This window comes from Benincasa hispida, chromosome 9, assembly GCF_009727055.1.
Source record: "Benincasa hispida cultivar B227 chromosome 9, ASM972705v1, whole genome shotgun sequence".
In the NCBI taxonomy this organism is placed as follows: Eukaryota; Viridiplantae; Streptophyta; class Magnoliopsida; order Cucurbitales; family Cucurbitaceae; genus Benincasa; species Benincasa hispida.
The window spans coordinates 41883138-41899652 of NC_052357.1; the positions used below are offsets into that span (position 1 = coordinate 41883138).

General features: G+C 38.4%; 1 protein-coding gene across 6 annotated transcripts; it reads right to left on the reverse strand.

Moving 5' to 3' along the window:
• Positions 1-661: 661 nt before the first annotated feature.
• On the reverse strand, positions 662-16084 carry LOC120085482 (pentatricopeptide repeat-containing protein At1g76280). 6 transcript variants are annotated; one of them, XM_039041459.1, is made up of 14 exons: positions 15749-16079; positions 15612-15672; positions 14800-14857; positions 14334-14524; positions 13419-13526; positions 13138-13320; positions 5354-5854; positions 4948-5043; positions 4615-4788; positions 3477-3704; positions 2668-2811; positions 2386-2574; positions 1673-1792; positions 662-1298 (listed from the first exon to the last, which is right to left on the reverse strand). In XM_039041459.1, exons 1-14 carry the CDS (start codon positions 15754-15756, stop codon positions 903-905), a joined length of 2457 nt encoding a protein of 818 aa, XP_038897387.1. In that variant the 5' UTR covers positions 15757-16079; the 3' UTR covers positions 662-902. The 6 variants fall into 6 exon arrangements, with proteins under 6 accessions (XP_038897387.1, XP_038897390.1, XP_038897389.1 ...); XM_039041462.1 differs by lacking the exon at positions 15749-16079 and adding an exon at positions 15042-15088 and having other exon boundaries at positions 15612-15656; XM_039041461.1 differs by lacking the exon at positions 15749-16079 and adding an exon at positions 15042-15088 and having other exon boundaries at positions 14334-14529; positions 15612-15652.
• Positions 16085-16515: the final 431 nt, after the last annotated feature.

Sequence of the window (16515 nt, forward strand, 5' to 3'; positions counted from 1 at the left end):
TCTATATGGTTTAAAAGAAATTTGAATTTAATCTCTATAATTCTAAAAGATAGTATTTAATTCTTATAGTTTGATAAAACCACATAAATAGTAACTATGGTGATTTTATCAAACCACAAGGACAATTCTAAGGAAAAAAATTACCTTTTAAATTTCAAAATTTGAAGAATAGGTACATTTAAATTTTTAGAATTTCAAAATATATTATTTTAGTCTCTAAATTTTAACGAATAGGTATTTGGTCTCTAAGTTTTCAAAACGTACCTTTTTTGTTCTTATTTTTTTTTATAAAAAATGAGTTTAAAAGTTTCTTTTAAGTAATTTTTTATTTTAATAATTATATAACATTTTAAATTAAAAATAATTTTAGAAAGGAGATCATTTTTTAAAATTAAAATATCATATTTTTATTTAAAATAATAATGAAAAATTACTTCCCCACCTTTTTAAACCTATTCTTACAAATTTCAACTAAAAAATTACATTTTTTTAAATTCAAGGACCAATCATACATATTCTTACTAACTTGAAAAACTAAAAAGTCACATTTTCTAAACTCAAGAACCAAACACAGATTTTTAAAAACTCAAAAAGACTAAAAAGAGAGTTTTTTTTAAATGTTATACAATTATATGGACTAAAATTGTAAATTCCAAATGTATAATTTAAGCCTTGCTAATTAACAATCTATTGAGAATAATTTCGTGAGATTAAACAAAAAGAATTTTTTTATTCATGTCGACGCTCTCCAATAAAAAGTTACAACAATTTAAATCTCTCTGGTTCTGATTCCATGTCGAATCAACACTCCACGTCTCAAAAATGTTATCTTTTACACGAACCATGATTTGCCGACACAATGAAAAGATCGACTTAGGCAGAGGAGAACAAAGAATTTCACATTACGAGATTCTGTAGCCATCATAGGAACTTGCAAGTCTCATTGCCCATGGACTCTGACTAGGGGAAGAACAGAGTGAATATCCCAGCATGGCAGACCATCTCAAGTTGAAGAGGGCAAAACTTAGGCTCTCTTCAGAGCATTTGAAGAATTCCAAAATACGTGAATCGGCTCCGGCGTCTTCTGCAAGCACAAAGTTTTCTATATATTCTGTCACAGAGGTGTCGTCTTCTTTGCATAACATACGCATACTCAGTACTTGCAGTGCTTCCATGGCGGTGCTGTGATAGCCAAGGTTCACATACGTGGAGAAGACATCATGGCATGTTGAAGGGTTGGGTTGGATCCTTTTGCGGTTCATCTTCTCAACGACAAACTCGATCACATCAACCCTTACCTAACATCCATTTCGAAAAAGAACCCAGAAAGAGCAATGGGCTGAAATTATTTAGGACGTATCACTAATCACAAACGCATACAACAACAAAGGAAGGTTTAGAGGTATACCAAGATTTCCAAGGTCAAAATTTGTAAAAATAACAAAGAGCAAGTATATAGCAAAATTAGAGAAGATGCAAGTGTATTCATGTTATTTTCACAAGAAACTAAGAAATATGCGGATACTGTGTCAAGCTCAGTTGATGGAGCGCTGGAAATATGCTTTGGTAAATTGAGGAGTGTTGTTATTAATGTATTTGGCTATAAACACTGCTGTTTGGAATTTTTTTCTGAAAAAAACTATCAAGTGTGACACAAAGCCTTGGGGGGTACCTTTTCACGAGCTTTTTGCAAGATTTTATTCATTATGAGTACATCAAGTTCAATCCCTTCTGAACTGGCTTGATCCAAAAGATTCAAGGCATCATCAAATCTCTCAAACTCCAGCACAATCTGTATCAGGATAATCCAAACGTTGAATTTTGAATGATATAATAAAACAATAAAGGAAAAGACTAACGATAAGAAAGAGTACTAATAGGCAATGATTGACATGGAAACTTATGGAAAATTTTAATATTGCATCCTCCAGGTGGTCAACCTCGAAGCTATTAGGATTGGTTCATTTGAGTCGAGAAGAGAATATACGTGAATACAAGATAACTTATGTTGAACCATGGACAACGTGGCACAACAAAAATTTCATGGACAGCTTTTGAACCGTACAATAACTAGTCAATTGACCAAACTATAGCATTGTCAAAAGAAAACAAAACAGTAAAAGAAATTCTCTCCAAGCTAGAATTCTACAGACCGTTCTCCTTTAATACAAAATTTTTCGTGGTCAGACTGGTATACGAGGGCATCAGCAACATTCAAGTTGACAAACTCATATAAATCTGAAAACATGAATGCATAGCAGATAGTCCACAAAGTGATTTCATCAAAAGCCCATGATCTGTTAACTCACGATGAACGCTTTAGAAGTATACACTTGCAGTGAGTAAGTAATGTATATGCCTACCGATAAGAAATTCATTGAATACCTTTATTAGACTTGTATAAGTTAATATCTGTGGACAAAACCCTGAGCGGATCATCATGGAGAGAAGAACAAAAGCTGATTTCAAGCATCCCATAACACTACAACAGTCGATCATAATCTCAAATGTCACAGCATCTGGAAAGAAACCAGAATGCTTCATATTATTGAATACTTCTATTGCCATGTGAATCTGCAAAAGTATGGAACGGAACTATCTGTTTAACACAAATGAGGAACTCCTCTATAACTTAACAAAAGAAAGTGCATGACCACAAGCACTTACTTCCTTGGATTCAACTAAAAAATGCAACACTGTGTTGTAAACAGGCGTCCCCAGACAAGTGTGATTGTAATAGAAGAGGTTCTCCGCCACATTTAAATACTGAAGAAGCTCCTTCGTCATCCCCTCTGCGCCTAGAGCTTTCAACTAAAAGAACAAATGGAATCAAAGAAAAAATAGAAACAACAATAATGCCATAAGCAGTGAGGGAGCATAATTCTTCAACTTGCTGATATGGTTCATGTAGAAAGATTTAATAATTAAAGTAACAAGTAAAAACAACTTAATCATACACCCAATAAATTTGAGTAAACTAAATGCCTTTCTAGCTACGCTCTAGTGCTAACTGCTAAAGATTGAAGGACTAAGGCAGTTAACCACCACATTTTCTTCAGCCATAGACTTGCATTATATTTGTACCATTTTTCTTAGCTAGCCTAGTGTATACACAATCAGGACTGCATACAACAATAACATTGATGGTACTACTACGACATTAAATGGGAACTAAAACATAAAATCAGATCTATCCATCCTAATTCATCAAAAGTAAAACCTTTGCCTAAATGTTAAATAATTCTCCCGGTGAAACGTGAGAATATATATACATTCAAAAGTAAATCTGCTAGGATCCTGAGAAAATGTTCTTCCAAGGGCAATGTGATCTAGTCAGATGTGGATCATTAGCGGGCAAGAGCATCAGTCATTACATAATACAACTGCAAGTTTTTTTTTCTTTTTCTTTTTTTCCTTCTTTTTTTTTCCCCCCTTTTTGTGGTGGGGAGAGAGAGAGGAGATAGTTGTCGCCTTACCAAGTTCATCATAGAGACAAGACTATGTTGGATCCCATGTTTTTCCATATCAATCTCTATCATGCGTATCCTTTTGGCAGCATCCACCTGTGACAATCTGCTCGCCTCCTCATATGGAGCATTCACATTTCCAAACAAAGAATATAAAAGCCCATAGGTCTTGATATCTGGAAGCACCTCCATTTGTCTCATTTTAGCAAACATACGCATCGCACGTTCAGGCTGATCCTGCAATAAGGATCCCACAATCTCAGTTGGACTCGAATAATGTGAAACCAAGTGCTACAGAATATATGGTACAGAAACTAATATATCACCAAAAGATCTTTCATAAGGTAGGTCCCTTATAGCCTATAAACTTGATTGCATTTATAATTCTCCAATGTCACAAATCACTGGTACCCCATCCAGAAGAAACAAAAAAAATCCAAATTATGAGTTGGAATAAAACATATTTAGGTGCTTTTGCAATAATTATGTCAGAAACTTAACGCTACTTCATAACTACTTGAAGCAACCTGAGTAGAATGCTAGCATCAGCTATGTGCTTGCAGCATATTAGGAATAGTGTAAGTAACTAAACTCAGAAAATTGAGTACATAAGCAATTACAGTTGTGCCATAAAATTGTTAAATTGGAAGATCCTAATGAATTCTCCTTTTCGAGATAAAGGGAGAGTTTAGTGGCAAGGGTTTAGGGTTTTTGCTATCTTGTGGAGAGCGTTAATCAAGAGGAATCGTAGAATTTTGAGAGGGGCTGAGAGGACTTAGGAGGAGGTGAAGAAGGGTGTGAGATTTAATGTGTCTGGCTTCTATTGACCAGATTTTTTTCCAAGTATGAGCTTTTATTTGAAAAGGAAACAAAATTCTTTATTAATATAATTAAAAGAGACTAATGCTCAAAGTACAAGAGATATGTACAGAGAGCATAAAGCATAAAACCTAAGGATCAATAGGCGCACTCGGACATCTCAACTAGGTTGACACCCCCTTATGAGCTTGGTATCATTCTTTTGATGAAGTCTTTTCTTGTAGTTGAAGACTCCTTTAGTAGACATATTTTTTGTATGCCCTGGAACATTCTTTCACTTTTCTCCATTACAGCTTGATTTCTTACTTTAAAAAAATTGTCAACTTACCATCGTGTCACACGCAGAAAGAAATGCATTGAAGGGGTGTGGGTAAAGACAAGTTGAAATTCGTTCGAGCAGAGCTTCAGCCAAGTCAAGTTCTAGCGCCTTGCTACAACTTATTGAAACAGCAGCAAGAGTTGAATCATATGGTTCCAATTCCCTCTGTTGCATTATTTTCAACTGGAAAAGAGGGGATTTTTTGTTTAGGGAATTAATACATATTTGGCTTTAGAATGAAAATCAAAAACTCATTAAAAAAAAATAAAATAAATAATAAATAAACGCAAAAGATTAGCTTGTAATAATAATCAAGATCTAATCAAAGCCAAAATAACTTACTATTTTCATGCCGTCACTGAAACCTCTCTCTGAAACAACTGATCTAACAAAACCATCAAATGTGTGGCGTGAAGGTTGCACTCCGAGTTCATGCATCTTCAAAGACATGGTTCCTAGTGTCGTCAGTACACATGAAACACTAAACTAAATGAAGAGTAAAAATATGAACGAGGTATAATGCATAAAATAACACATTATTTCAAGAACATGAAAATCCGAATAACTTAAAGTGACAACTATTTAAAGCATTTGAAACCCATTATTTAATGAAAAAAAAATGTTTATAGAACAAAAGTTTTTGGTAATAAGAGATGTCATTTTGGAAAATATTATCTTAACTCAAGATTTCTTGTACCAATTGGCTATATCATTAAATAAAAATGATCTCAAAGGAACGAAACAAAACCTGTTGCATTAGCTGCTCTGCAAGACCACAGTTCCTAGTACGTGCACATGCGTGTATCACATCATTGAACGACCATCTCAATACCTTCATAACAAAACTGCTTCTGTGATTGTTTGGCAAAGCCAATGGACCACTTTCAACTTCTCCACATTTCATACCGTTGACAGAAATTTTCCCTACCACACCACTGCAGGGGACCAATTTCTTACAGAATAACTCATCAGTAGAAGGTCCATTTTCCTCAAAAGTAAAATTGTTACAATATAATTCAGTTCTTGAAGGTATAGGAATGTCCAATTTTAAAGATGGTGACTTTCCTCCTGTGGCTCCAGTGGCCAAAGCCACCATCTTTTGCAGTGCAGTATATGCAGATTTCAGGTCTCCCAGCCTTGTGCATGACCATATAAACTTTCTCAGAGATAAAACACTTGGACTGTAATTTTTTACAAGCTCTGTCCAGATTTCATGCACAGAAGACAAGTTTTTCTGACAAACCGCAAGCTGATTGAGAAAAGAAAGCTTAGAACTGATTTATAAATATATTAAGAGAGTTCAAATCCACCACATCAAAAATAAATTCTCAATACAGCAATACAAGGATGATCATCATAACTTACAGGTACATATATGATATAACAGTACTCCTACAACAGAAACCTTCCGGCCAAAAGGTCTTATGCGATTGAAACAGGAGAGAGTGTTTAGAAGAGATCAATGACTAGTAGAACCTATCCTGCAATCCATTTTATTCTGTAAAGGTACTCCTTTATAAATCACTATGTTCTTATCACGCTAAACAAGAGTGCATGGATAGTTAAGCATACGCTTAGAGATTTAGAATCATATTGATAGAACCTGGTTTATAATATTCACTACCTAGGCAAAACTGCCAACGAAACCGAGACCTCCCCCCCCAACCCAATATAAAGCCAAAAAGATGCCTCACCACTCTCCCTTACAAACTATATATAGCCCCTTCCCACATAAGGGAAGGAATCTTTCCCTCTCAGGCCCACCTTGAATCTGTTACTCCCCATAACTAACTAAATTCCACGTTTTATGTTATTTACATTTATTCCCCGTTTCTCTTTCTTTTTCTCATATACCTCCTAATAACCGAGGGCCTATCACTACCAGCCCCCCCAAAAAACCACCTTGTCCTCAAGGTGAAAGTCTGGAAATTGCTCAACAATATGCAGGCCATTTTTCCATGTAGCATCTTCGGCTGACATTCCTTCCCACTGAATGAGCACTTCAGAGTCAGTTGGGGATACCACAGTCGTGCCAATCTTGTAGACGCCTAGGACAGAGGCTGATAAGGTCCAATGAATCGAGGGTCAAGCTTCGAATGTTTGTGGATGAACAATGTACTTTGTCTATATGGTCGGAGCTTAATATATACCCAATCCTTAACGGAAAACTCAACCTCTCGCCATTTAGCATCCACCAAAGACTTCATTCGTTGTTGTGTGCGCTCTAAGGCTATCTTCAACTCCTTCAGCATAGCATCACGATCTTTTAAAAGGCCATCGACTGATCCTACCACAATTGTGCCAGCTTCATAGACAACCAATTTTGGAACTAGTCTACCATAAACTACTTCATAAGAGTCTTCTTTAAAGATGTGTGGTAAGATGTTTTGTAATTGTGTTCAGCCCATGCTAACCAGTGCGACCATTTAGTTGGTGTATCCATTGCGAAACAGCGTAGGTATGCTTCCAATCCTCAGTTCACGACCTCCGTTTGGCCATCGGTTTGAGGATGGTAGGCCGTACTCCTTTTCAATTGAGTACCCATCAATCGAAACAACTCTTCCCAGAACAAATTGGTAAACACTTTATCTCTGTCGAGTACGATACTCTTTGGTACCCCATGAAGACGAACGATTTCTTTGAGGAATATAGAAACCACTAAGGAAGTTGTATAAGGATGTTTCAACAGAACAAAGTGAGCGTATTTTGACAAACGATCTACCACAACCAATATGGAGGTATATCCATCAAATTTTGGCAACCCATCGATGAAGCCCATCGAAATATCGTTCCGGATCATCTTCGGTATGGGTAACGGTTGGAGCAATCCCACGGGGGCCAAAGACAAGTACTTGGCTTGCTAACAGATGGAACAATCGCCTACAAACGCCCAGACCATCACTTTCATTCCTGTCCAACAAAATTCTTTCTTAATATGTTGATACATCTTGACAACCCCATTATGCGCACCTACCAGATTGTTGTGGAATTCTTGGGGGTAATAAAGGTATTGTGGGGGATGTAGCAGGTAAGACAATCTGTTGTTTATACAGGAGAAAATCGCCCCTCAATGAATACCCCGATGGAAATTGTCCATTCTCTTAGATGGCTTGACGGATGTTCCTCAGGCCCTCTGATAGCTCGTAGAAATATAAGCTATTGTAGCCTTTTACTTAGAATTATGAGGGCTAACAAGCAGAATATGCGTTGATAATACTAAGAATTCGTGTGAAAAGTGAGTTTGCGTCAATCAACACCAAAAATCCTCACTAACCCTATACCATGCGTTATTCCGCGTTAAAGTATCCATTTTTGCAAATATTAAAGGAATTGATCGCATGTGTCGGTCCCAGACCGCCGCAAGGTTGACTGCATGAATTGATTGTCATAAAGATTAGTTTGCCGCATGGAATGTTGCATCCACAGAGTGATAATTGTGATAAAAGACTGCTCGCAAGGTAGATGGAATGCGTGGACAATTCAGGAGAAATAAGCTCGAACGCATATCTTGGGAGCATCAACAAGATAAGATGATGTGACATTGCCCATACCGCGACAAAGGTAGCAGTGAGGCAGAATGCAATCATGATCGCTGTCAGCATTTCAACTCTATAAATAGCACCTTGGACCTTCACTTCAAAGCATCTGAGCTTCTGCCTTAAGGCAGATGCTTGCGATCACAGATGAGAGCATGAGTGAGATTTTCTTTGAGGATTCTTCACCTCCACAAGCCATTCCGAGTGACGTCTGGAGTTTTCGTCGGAGATAGAGCTCGAGAGAGACGTCTCCACCATCCATCCATGACGCCACCAGCAGCCTTAACGCATTTCGGATGAAAAGCAAGAGATTGTTTTCATCAAGCCTTCCATTTCTCCTCTTGTCTCTGTATTGTATTACATTTTAGCTTAAGATATTAAGACATTTTGTAATCAATGCACATCTTAATTCCTTCAACGCCATCTTCTTCATCTTTGTCATCGATTACTTTCATTGTTTAGTTATCAAAGGCGATCGCATACTCGATCGTGTAGCCAAGAGATAGGACGCATGTAGCAACCCACCGAGAGGTGTGCGTTGTGCGAGTATAGTGAGTTAATCCTCTTCGCTTGGTGTGAGGTTGTAGCAACGCTTGTCTATGGACTGTTGCAATGCTTGTCTATGAGCTGATTAGCCGCAACTAACAGCCTGAGAGGGCGAGTAGTGGAACACACTAAAGCAAAGTATGCATTTTTCCTAGAGTTAGGCACAATCTTATGCTCAACGCAACCATGCATTATAGAGATATAAGCATACGGCCAGCCACTGAGAGGTACGCGATGCGTTAGTGTGGCGAGCTGGGATTACTCGAGCGACCTAACATAATGAACTTTACTATGCGTTAACAACTGTTGCATATCTATCAATTCTCATAGTTAAACTTCCATTGCTCAATCTGTTTAGTTAGAGTAGGAGTAGCACATAATCCTTTAGCTTTTATCTTTTTACTTTTATTCATCGCCTCAAACGCATGATTTCACAAACAACATTGAGTTACAAGTCCCTGTGTGCGACCTCGGATCATTCCGAGAAACTTGCATTCTCGTTATACTTGGCAAGAAAGCGACAAAACTTGTGACAAGAACGCATGGTCATCGCATACATGCTTAACCGCATAGTGTATATTTTCTAGTCCAACACATGACCATCGACGTATGGAGATCAACGCATAACATGAGTTGCATATTTATTTCCTCTCCTTTTCCAACGTAACACCCTCATCCTGGTCAATCTGTGCAGTAAACACAACATTGTTAACACCGACTAAACAACTCAAGGCAGTTAATTCAGCTACGGCCGGGATTTGAGACAGAGTATCCGCGGTGGAGTTTTCTAGCCCTTTCTTATATTCGATCACAAAGTCGTAACTGATGAGTTTAGCCACCCGTTTTTTATATTCACCGGCAATAATCCACTGCTCCAACAAGAATTTGAGGCTCTTTTGATCCGTGCGCATCGTAAACCACCGTCTCAACAAATAAGGACACCATTTCTGCACAGCCAATACCACAGCGATCAACTCCCGTTCATAGACAGCCTTTAATCAGTGAGTGGGAGGCAAGGCATGGCTGAAGAATGCCAAGGGGCGACCTTGCTTCATCAAGATAGCACCCACAACAACTCCTGATGCATTCGTTGCCACCACAAACGGCTTGGTGAAGTTAGGTAGTGCAAGGACGGGAAGTTCAGTCATAGTTTTTTTTAAAGCCTCAAAAGCTGCTTGAGCTTTAACATTCGGACGGAAGTTGTCTTTCTTCAATAGTTGAGTCAGAAGGAAACAATCAACCGGTAGCCAACAACAAATTTGCGATAATACCCAATGAGTCCAAGGAATCCCCTTAGTTGTTTAATGTTCGTTGGCGCGGGCCATTGAACCATCGCTTCAACTTTGGACGGATCTGCGGCGACACCTGCAGCTAAAATTAAATGGCCGAGATATTCTATCATAGAAGTTGCAAAAGTAAATTTTTTAAAATTGGCCACTAATTGGTGTTCTGTTAACAGCTGCAGCACAATGGTGATATGGTCTACATGTTTACTGACAAAAGAACTATAAATCAAAATGTCATAAAAAAACACTAAGACAAATTTGCGTAAATACGGCCATAAGATATCATTCATTACCGATTGAAATGTTGATGGGGCGTTCCGTAGGCCAAATGGCATAACCAGGAATTCATAATGCCCCTCGTGAGTTCTAAAAGTTGTTTTATGCATGTCTCGTGGTGCCACTCGAATTTGATGATATCTTGATTTAAGATCAATTTTAGAAAACACGCACCAGCTAACTCATCCAATAGTTCGTCAACAACAAGAATCAGAACGTTATCAGGAACTGTAACTTGATTAAGAGCTCCATAATCAACACAGAATCGCCAACTTCCATTTTTTTTTAACTAAGAGAACAGGGCTAGAGAAGGGGTTGGTGCTTGGTTGTATTATCCCATGGCTAACATCTCTTCTACCAACCTTTCAATCTCATCTTTTCGAAAGTGTGGGTAGCGATATGGCCTTACATTCACGGGTCCTTCACCTGGTTTAAATTCAATGGCGTGATCGTGATGCCTTAATGGTGGCAATCCTTTAACGGGACTAAACACAGATTGAAACTGTTGTAACACTTCTTGGATTTCTGGATAATTCGCAACATTTCCCAATCGTTCTGATCATGTTGGGTATTGATCTTCACTACATTTAGCTCGAGTAAAACTCCTTGCCCTTGACACATTTCAACATCGATTTCAGAGAGATTTGTCACTTTACTAAACTCCTATCTCCCTTAAGATGGACCTGCCACTCGCTAACTCGAAACTCCATTTCTGACGTGCTCCAATCACATTCGACTCGACCCAAGGCCATCAGCCACTGGACCCCTAAAATCACATCTGCACTTCCCAATGATAGGGGAAAGAAGTCATTAATAACAGTCAAATTTGGGAGATTGAGAATCACACTAGATTCCATTTGTGCGCACATACTTTTCGGTGCCTAGCATAATTCTATAACTCGAAGTTGCTGATCGAGGGATATTGAGCAAATTCACCAATGCTTCATTGATAAAGTAGTGTGACGCTCCACTATCAGTTAAAACCACCACGTCCTTTTCGCCTAACGTGCCCATCAATTTCATTGTTTTTGGAGAGTCCAAACCAGCCAACGAATTGAGGGATAATTCATGATTCAGCTTCCACTGGGTCAAGAACTAATGTCTCTAACATTGTCGAGGGAACTTCAACTACTTCGACCGCTCACTCGATTACTCCGGTCCCCTTCTTCCTCGTTGTTGTATACCAATAGATTCAGTTCCTTTTTTTTTTTGCACCGATGACCCGCACTGTACCTTTCATCGCAGCGATAACATAGTCTCTTTTCTTTCCTACTTTGCATTTCACTATCTGACAACCGCCGAAACGATCCCGCTGTAAACGATTTTTTGTTCACATCTCTTAATGTCACTCTATTTGAAGAAGTCGTTGGGCTACAAGCAGGGTTAAGGGGTATGGTTCCGGTTACCATTGAACTTGGGGCCATTTGGGTTGCCGATGAATTTGACCCGGTCGGCTTGCTAAGTGTACTTGTGCTCCATCCCCATCCCCACCCCCCATTTCCTTTGTCGGGCCTCCTCAGTATCTCAAGTAATTGGGCCATTCGCATTTTCTCCTTGAGGCCAATCAATTTGAACATTCTCATCTTTATTCGGATGTCTTCCTTAAGCCCACTCACGAATTTACTTTCCAAAGTTTCATCAGACAAATCCTTTAAGGGCCCTAATAGCTGTTCAAACTTACGCCGATAAGCCCTCACCGTTCCTTCTTGTTTCAAATTAAGGAGTTGAGCACGTCAATCCTCCTCCTTTGCCGACAGGAATCTATATAGCACTTGTTCCTTAAATTTTGCCCACGTATCCATCGGTGTTCTTTCTTCTTCCCGCCGATGCCATTCCAGTGCCTCTCCCTCCAAACGCAGTACCGCCACATCGAGTGTATCTTTCTCCGACGGTCGGTTAACCACAAAATATCGCTCCACTCAATGGAACCAGCCAAGCGAATCATCCTTTACCGCTCCCTTGAAATTTGGGATCTCAAGCTTTCTTAAACACATATCAAACAACGGTACCTCTCTCTTTTCCTTCTCAGATGTACTCCTGTCTCTTATACACATCTAGATGTGTATAAGAGACAGCTCTGCTGCTGGTTGCTTACCCTTATCGGACACGGTGCGTTCAGACGACGGTGATTTTCTTCCATCCTCTGTCGTGCCACCTTTCTTCGATCATGCCTCAAGCGCTGATAGCATCTTCTACTCCATAATCTCCCCCATAGCTTCAAATCGGACTGCCATGGAATTCTCAGTCATTTGTTGTAACTCGACAAATCTTTAATCCATTCGAGCCTCCATTCCCACTTGTAGCAAAGTAAGATGCTCTTCAATGGCTGATATCCGAGCCTCCATTTTCTTCACCATCCCCCAAGGAGAGATGGCTCTGATACCAAAATGATAGAACCCGATTTATATATTCACTGTTTAGGCAAAATTGCCAAGGAAGCCGAGACCCTCCCCCCTCACAAGCTCACTGAGCTTTACTCAATACAATGCAAAAAAGATGCCTCACCACTCTCCCTTACAAACTATATATAGCCCCCTTCCCACACAATAGAACAAATCTTTCCTCCTCAGGCCCACCTTCAATCTGTTACTCCCCGTAACTAACCAAATTCCACGTTTTATGTTGTTTATATTTATTCCCCATCTCTCTTTCATTTTCTCATATACCTCCTAATAATCCGGACCTATCACATATCTACATCAAATTTTAATTTATTTTTACCGACAAGATTGACATTAAGATGCCTATGATTGATCCAATTTTGGTGTAGATATAAAATGCATAAGAGAATTTCCAAGTTCATGATGATCTGTTCAAAAGAAATCTAAGGAAAAAATGATTTTGAAATAAAGCTTAGAAAAATTATAGCAAATCAGGCTCCTTCAGACCTCGAGTAGCTTAGAATATGTAGCTTCATTCTTCCCGACCATTCTGTGATCCATAAGATCCAAACATTGACTAACATGAACCATACTTTGCCTTTTGACACAGGCTCTCAAGAAACAATTGTACACAGGCAGAACAGGGAACATGACATGACTTTCTGCTAGGAAATTTATTAGACCAAATGCCTGTATCATCACAACGGGAGAAAATTATTCTTGTTACTGCAACTGGATGTGAAGGCAAAAGATTGCATACAATCTCAGTATAGATAATATGTTTATACCTCATCCAAGTAACCCCCTTTACAGAGTGCTTCTATTATAAGTAAGGAGCATGTGTTATTTAGGAAAATTCCTCTTTCTTCCATTATTTTCCAAGTCTCCATGACAAACTGCAAGAACAAAAAAACAAATATATAAATATATATAGCCTTAGGCTTCAGCACATTCATCAGTCTATAGAAAGTAATAAGGTTGTCATCATTCTTGCATTCCCACACTAGCATAAATTTCCTAGATAAGCAATTGATTTTTTACATTCTTAGATAGATGCAAAATGACAGCACCATTATTTTAAATTCAACCCCAATCAATTTACTTATTTGAGGAGAGTGAAACCGTAGCCAGAAAAACATGAGGGCTAAATCGAAAACTATAATATTAGTTAATTATGGTTAGAAGAAGGTTCATTTCCTAGTTTTCAAAGTAGAGAGTGAGTTAATTGTGATGGCAGAGTAATGTACATAGAGGAGGAAAGTAGACAGGTATCATTATGGAACTGGGTGAGTAAAGGCCGAATACTGAGCTTCAGCTCTTCCACTATTATCAATAAGAAGAGTTTAACTTCTTCCGTAAATTTTATGTGTTTATGTGATTCTTGTGACTGTGGTGTTCTACTGTGACATTATAATTCAATGTTCACAAGTACATACAATACAGTACATAAAAGCAGAATTACAATGCAACGCACGCAACTGATATACAGTATAAACACAATACCTTCAATTCATTTTTTCCCCTGGACTAGCCAGTGAAATGGGTAGATGCCAGCTAGCATCGTCCATTTGTAGCTTATTCATGGTGATATTGAATCCTAGTGCATCAAATATGCAAACAAAACTTGCTTTCTCAACACCCTTAAATTTTAAAAATAATACCATGAGATACAATAGATGATAACAAAGAACAAAAAAACCTACTAGGGGATCAGGGGATCTTGCACAGTAGCTTAAAATGGGAACAAAACTATCCGCAGTTAAAGAGTGCTTTTCCTGGCCAAGATCCATAAGCAGGTTTGATGCACTATTTATATCACCCAGACGAAGTGCATCGACAATCTGCATCTGCATGAACGTAGTTGAATCTGCTCCATTTCCCAAAATTTCACTACCTACACTGAAACATTAATATGTCATTTTCCACATGAGTTAAGGAACTTTTAAAAACTATGCCATTATGATCCATATATTCACATCAATTGTCATACATGAAAGCAAGCTGTATGTTCTGCCAGAAATAATAGCCTATAACAAACTCTTCTCCAAAGTTGTAATTTGTAAACAGACGTAATAAGACCGATTTATAATACCACATCAAAGAAGAACAATTGAATCACTCATTTTGAAAAACATGACGTATTCAAACAACTTATTTTCCATAGATTACCATTGGAGATGAGAAAAGCCCGATGGAATACCAATTTGCCAGCATCTTGTTTTCGCACCTGTTGATAGGAGTAAGGAGAATAAATAAAAACTCACAAAATTCAATGGGAATTCTTGTATTGTATTGCTAGTTTTCAAGCGAGACTGGTCTCACTTGACTTTACTACATTTAGGTCACAAACATAATCCATCAATGATAATCTGAAAAGTGGGCCCCCATTGATTAGGTTTGTTGGTGTTTACCTATGTTCCGTAATCGCAATAAACTGTGCGGCCGGCCTTCATGCAATCTGATTGAGGAATGAAGGCTACTCAATCTAATTGTGCTTGAAAATTACGTAGGACCCACTACCTTTATCGTTATCATTACAAATACTGTTACGATAACAATATGAGAATTATAAATATGTCACATTCACCATTACCATTACTGTTAGGGTCAAACGGTAACAGTAACAGTAAATGTGACAGATTCGTAATTCCAAGTAAATGCAATCTAAAGCAATCCAGTTACACTCACGATTCAGGCCCATTATGATTGATCATCAATTGAATCTTATTACATATTGGTAAACTTGGCCTTAGTTGAAACCATGATGGCCACTTACTTAACAATAACTAGTTTGAACAAATGCTAAACCAAATATAAGTTAATTGAACAACTGCCATGCTTAGCAATTCTACAAAGAAAAAGTATGCATTAACTGAATCAGCTGTCCCCTTAGTGAGCTCTCTACTTCTTTTCTTTGTCTTTCAAGATAAAAGAATCAAAATTATAAAATCCGGCCATACTTCCGAACTAAAGATGCTTACATGTTCGTGCGGCCGGAACCTATATATCGAGTCAGCTATTGATCCCAAACGAGAGCTTGCCCTGAGGAAAATGCAGAGGAGAAATTAGGTTAGGGCATCTGTAGCTGCTATCATGACCCGGAAAGAGTTTTACTTGCCTGTGCATTGTCTTCCCCGCAGAGACAGCGACGAAAACTTATTAAAGACGAGATTCCGAATGAAATGGCAGTGCAAACAAAGCCATGAATGCAAATATTATTTTTCAGCGACAGCGACGAAAACTTATTAAAGACTGAGAGAGAGGGATGCGAATGCGAATGAATAAAGCTGAAAAATAGAAAGTCGAATGGAACCCAATGGTATTACGGTGTAAGTGGTTTGGCCGAACAAGAAGATGAGTGTTAGGGCCACGGGCTGTTCGGGGCTGATATGAGATGCTATGAGTTGGGTTTCCCTACTCGGTGTTTGGAGGCTAAGTTGCTATCCTCACCTATCTATTATTCGGATAACAACACATTATTAGGCTATGTTCAACTTTTTCATTATTTACATAAGTTGCTTTAAAATTACAAAAAAGATAGACCATTTAGTCTTTGGCCATCAATGAGTTGTACATTTCTTTAAAATGGGGAAGGGAAATTGGTTTTAAAAGAAAAAATATCAACTCGAATTAATTCCTCTTCTTTTTATTCTTTGCATGGAACACTCTCTCTCAAAATCTCCCAATTCCTCCTCTTCTTCTTCCTCGCGTGGAACCAGTAGCTCTGCTCGCACACTGCTGCATGCCACTAAACGTCATCGATTTCTACACGCCATCGACTATCAGTTGTCGAGGTAAGCGTTAATCGTCTTCTCACTGTCTCTCCCTCCTATTTGCAGTTTGCCTCCTTTTATTCGTGTCGCCGCATCAAGATCCAATTGCCTA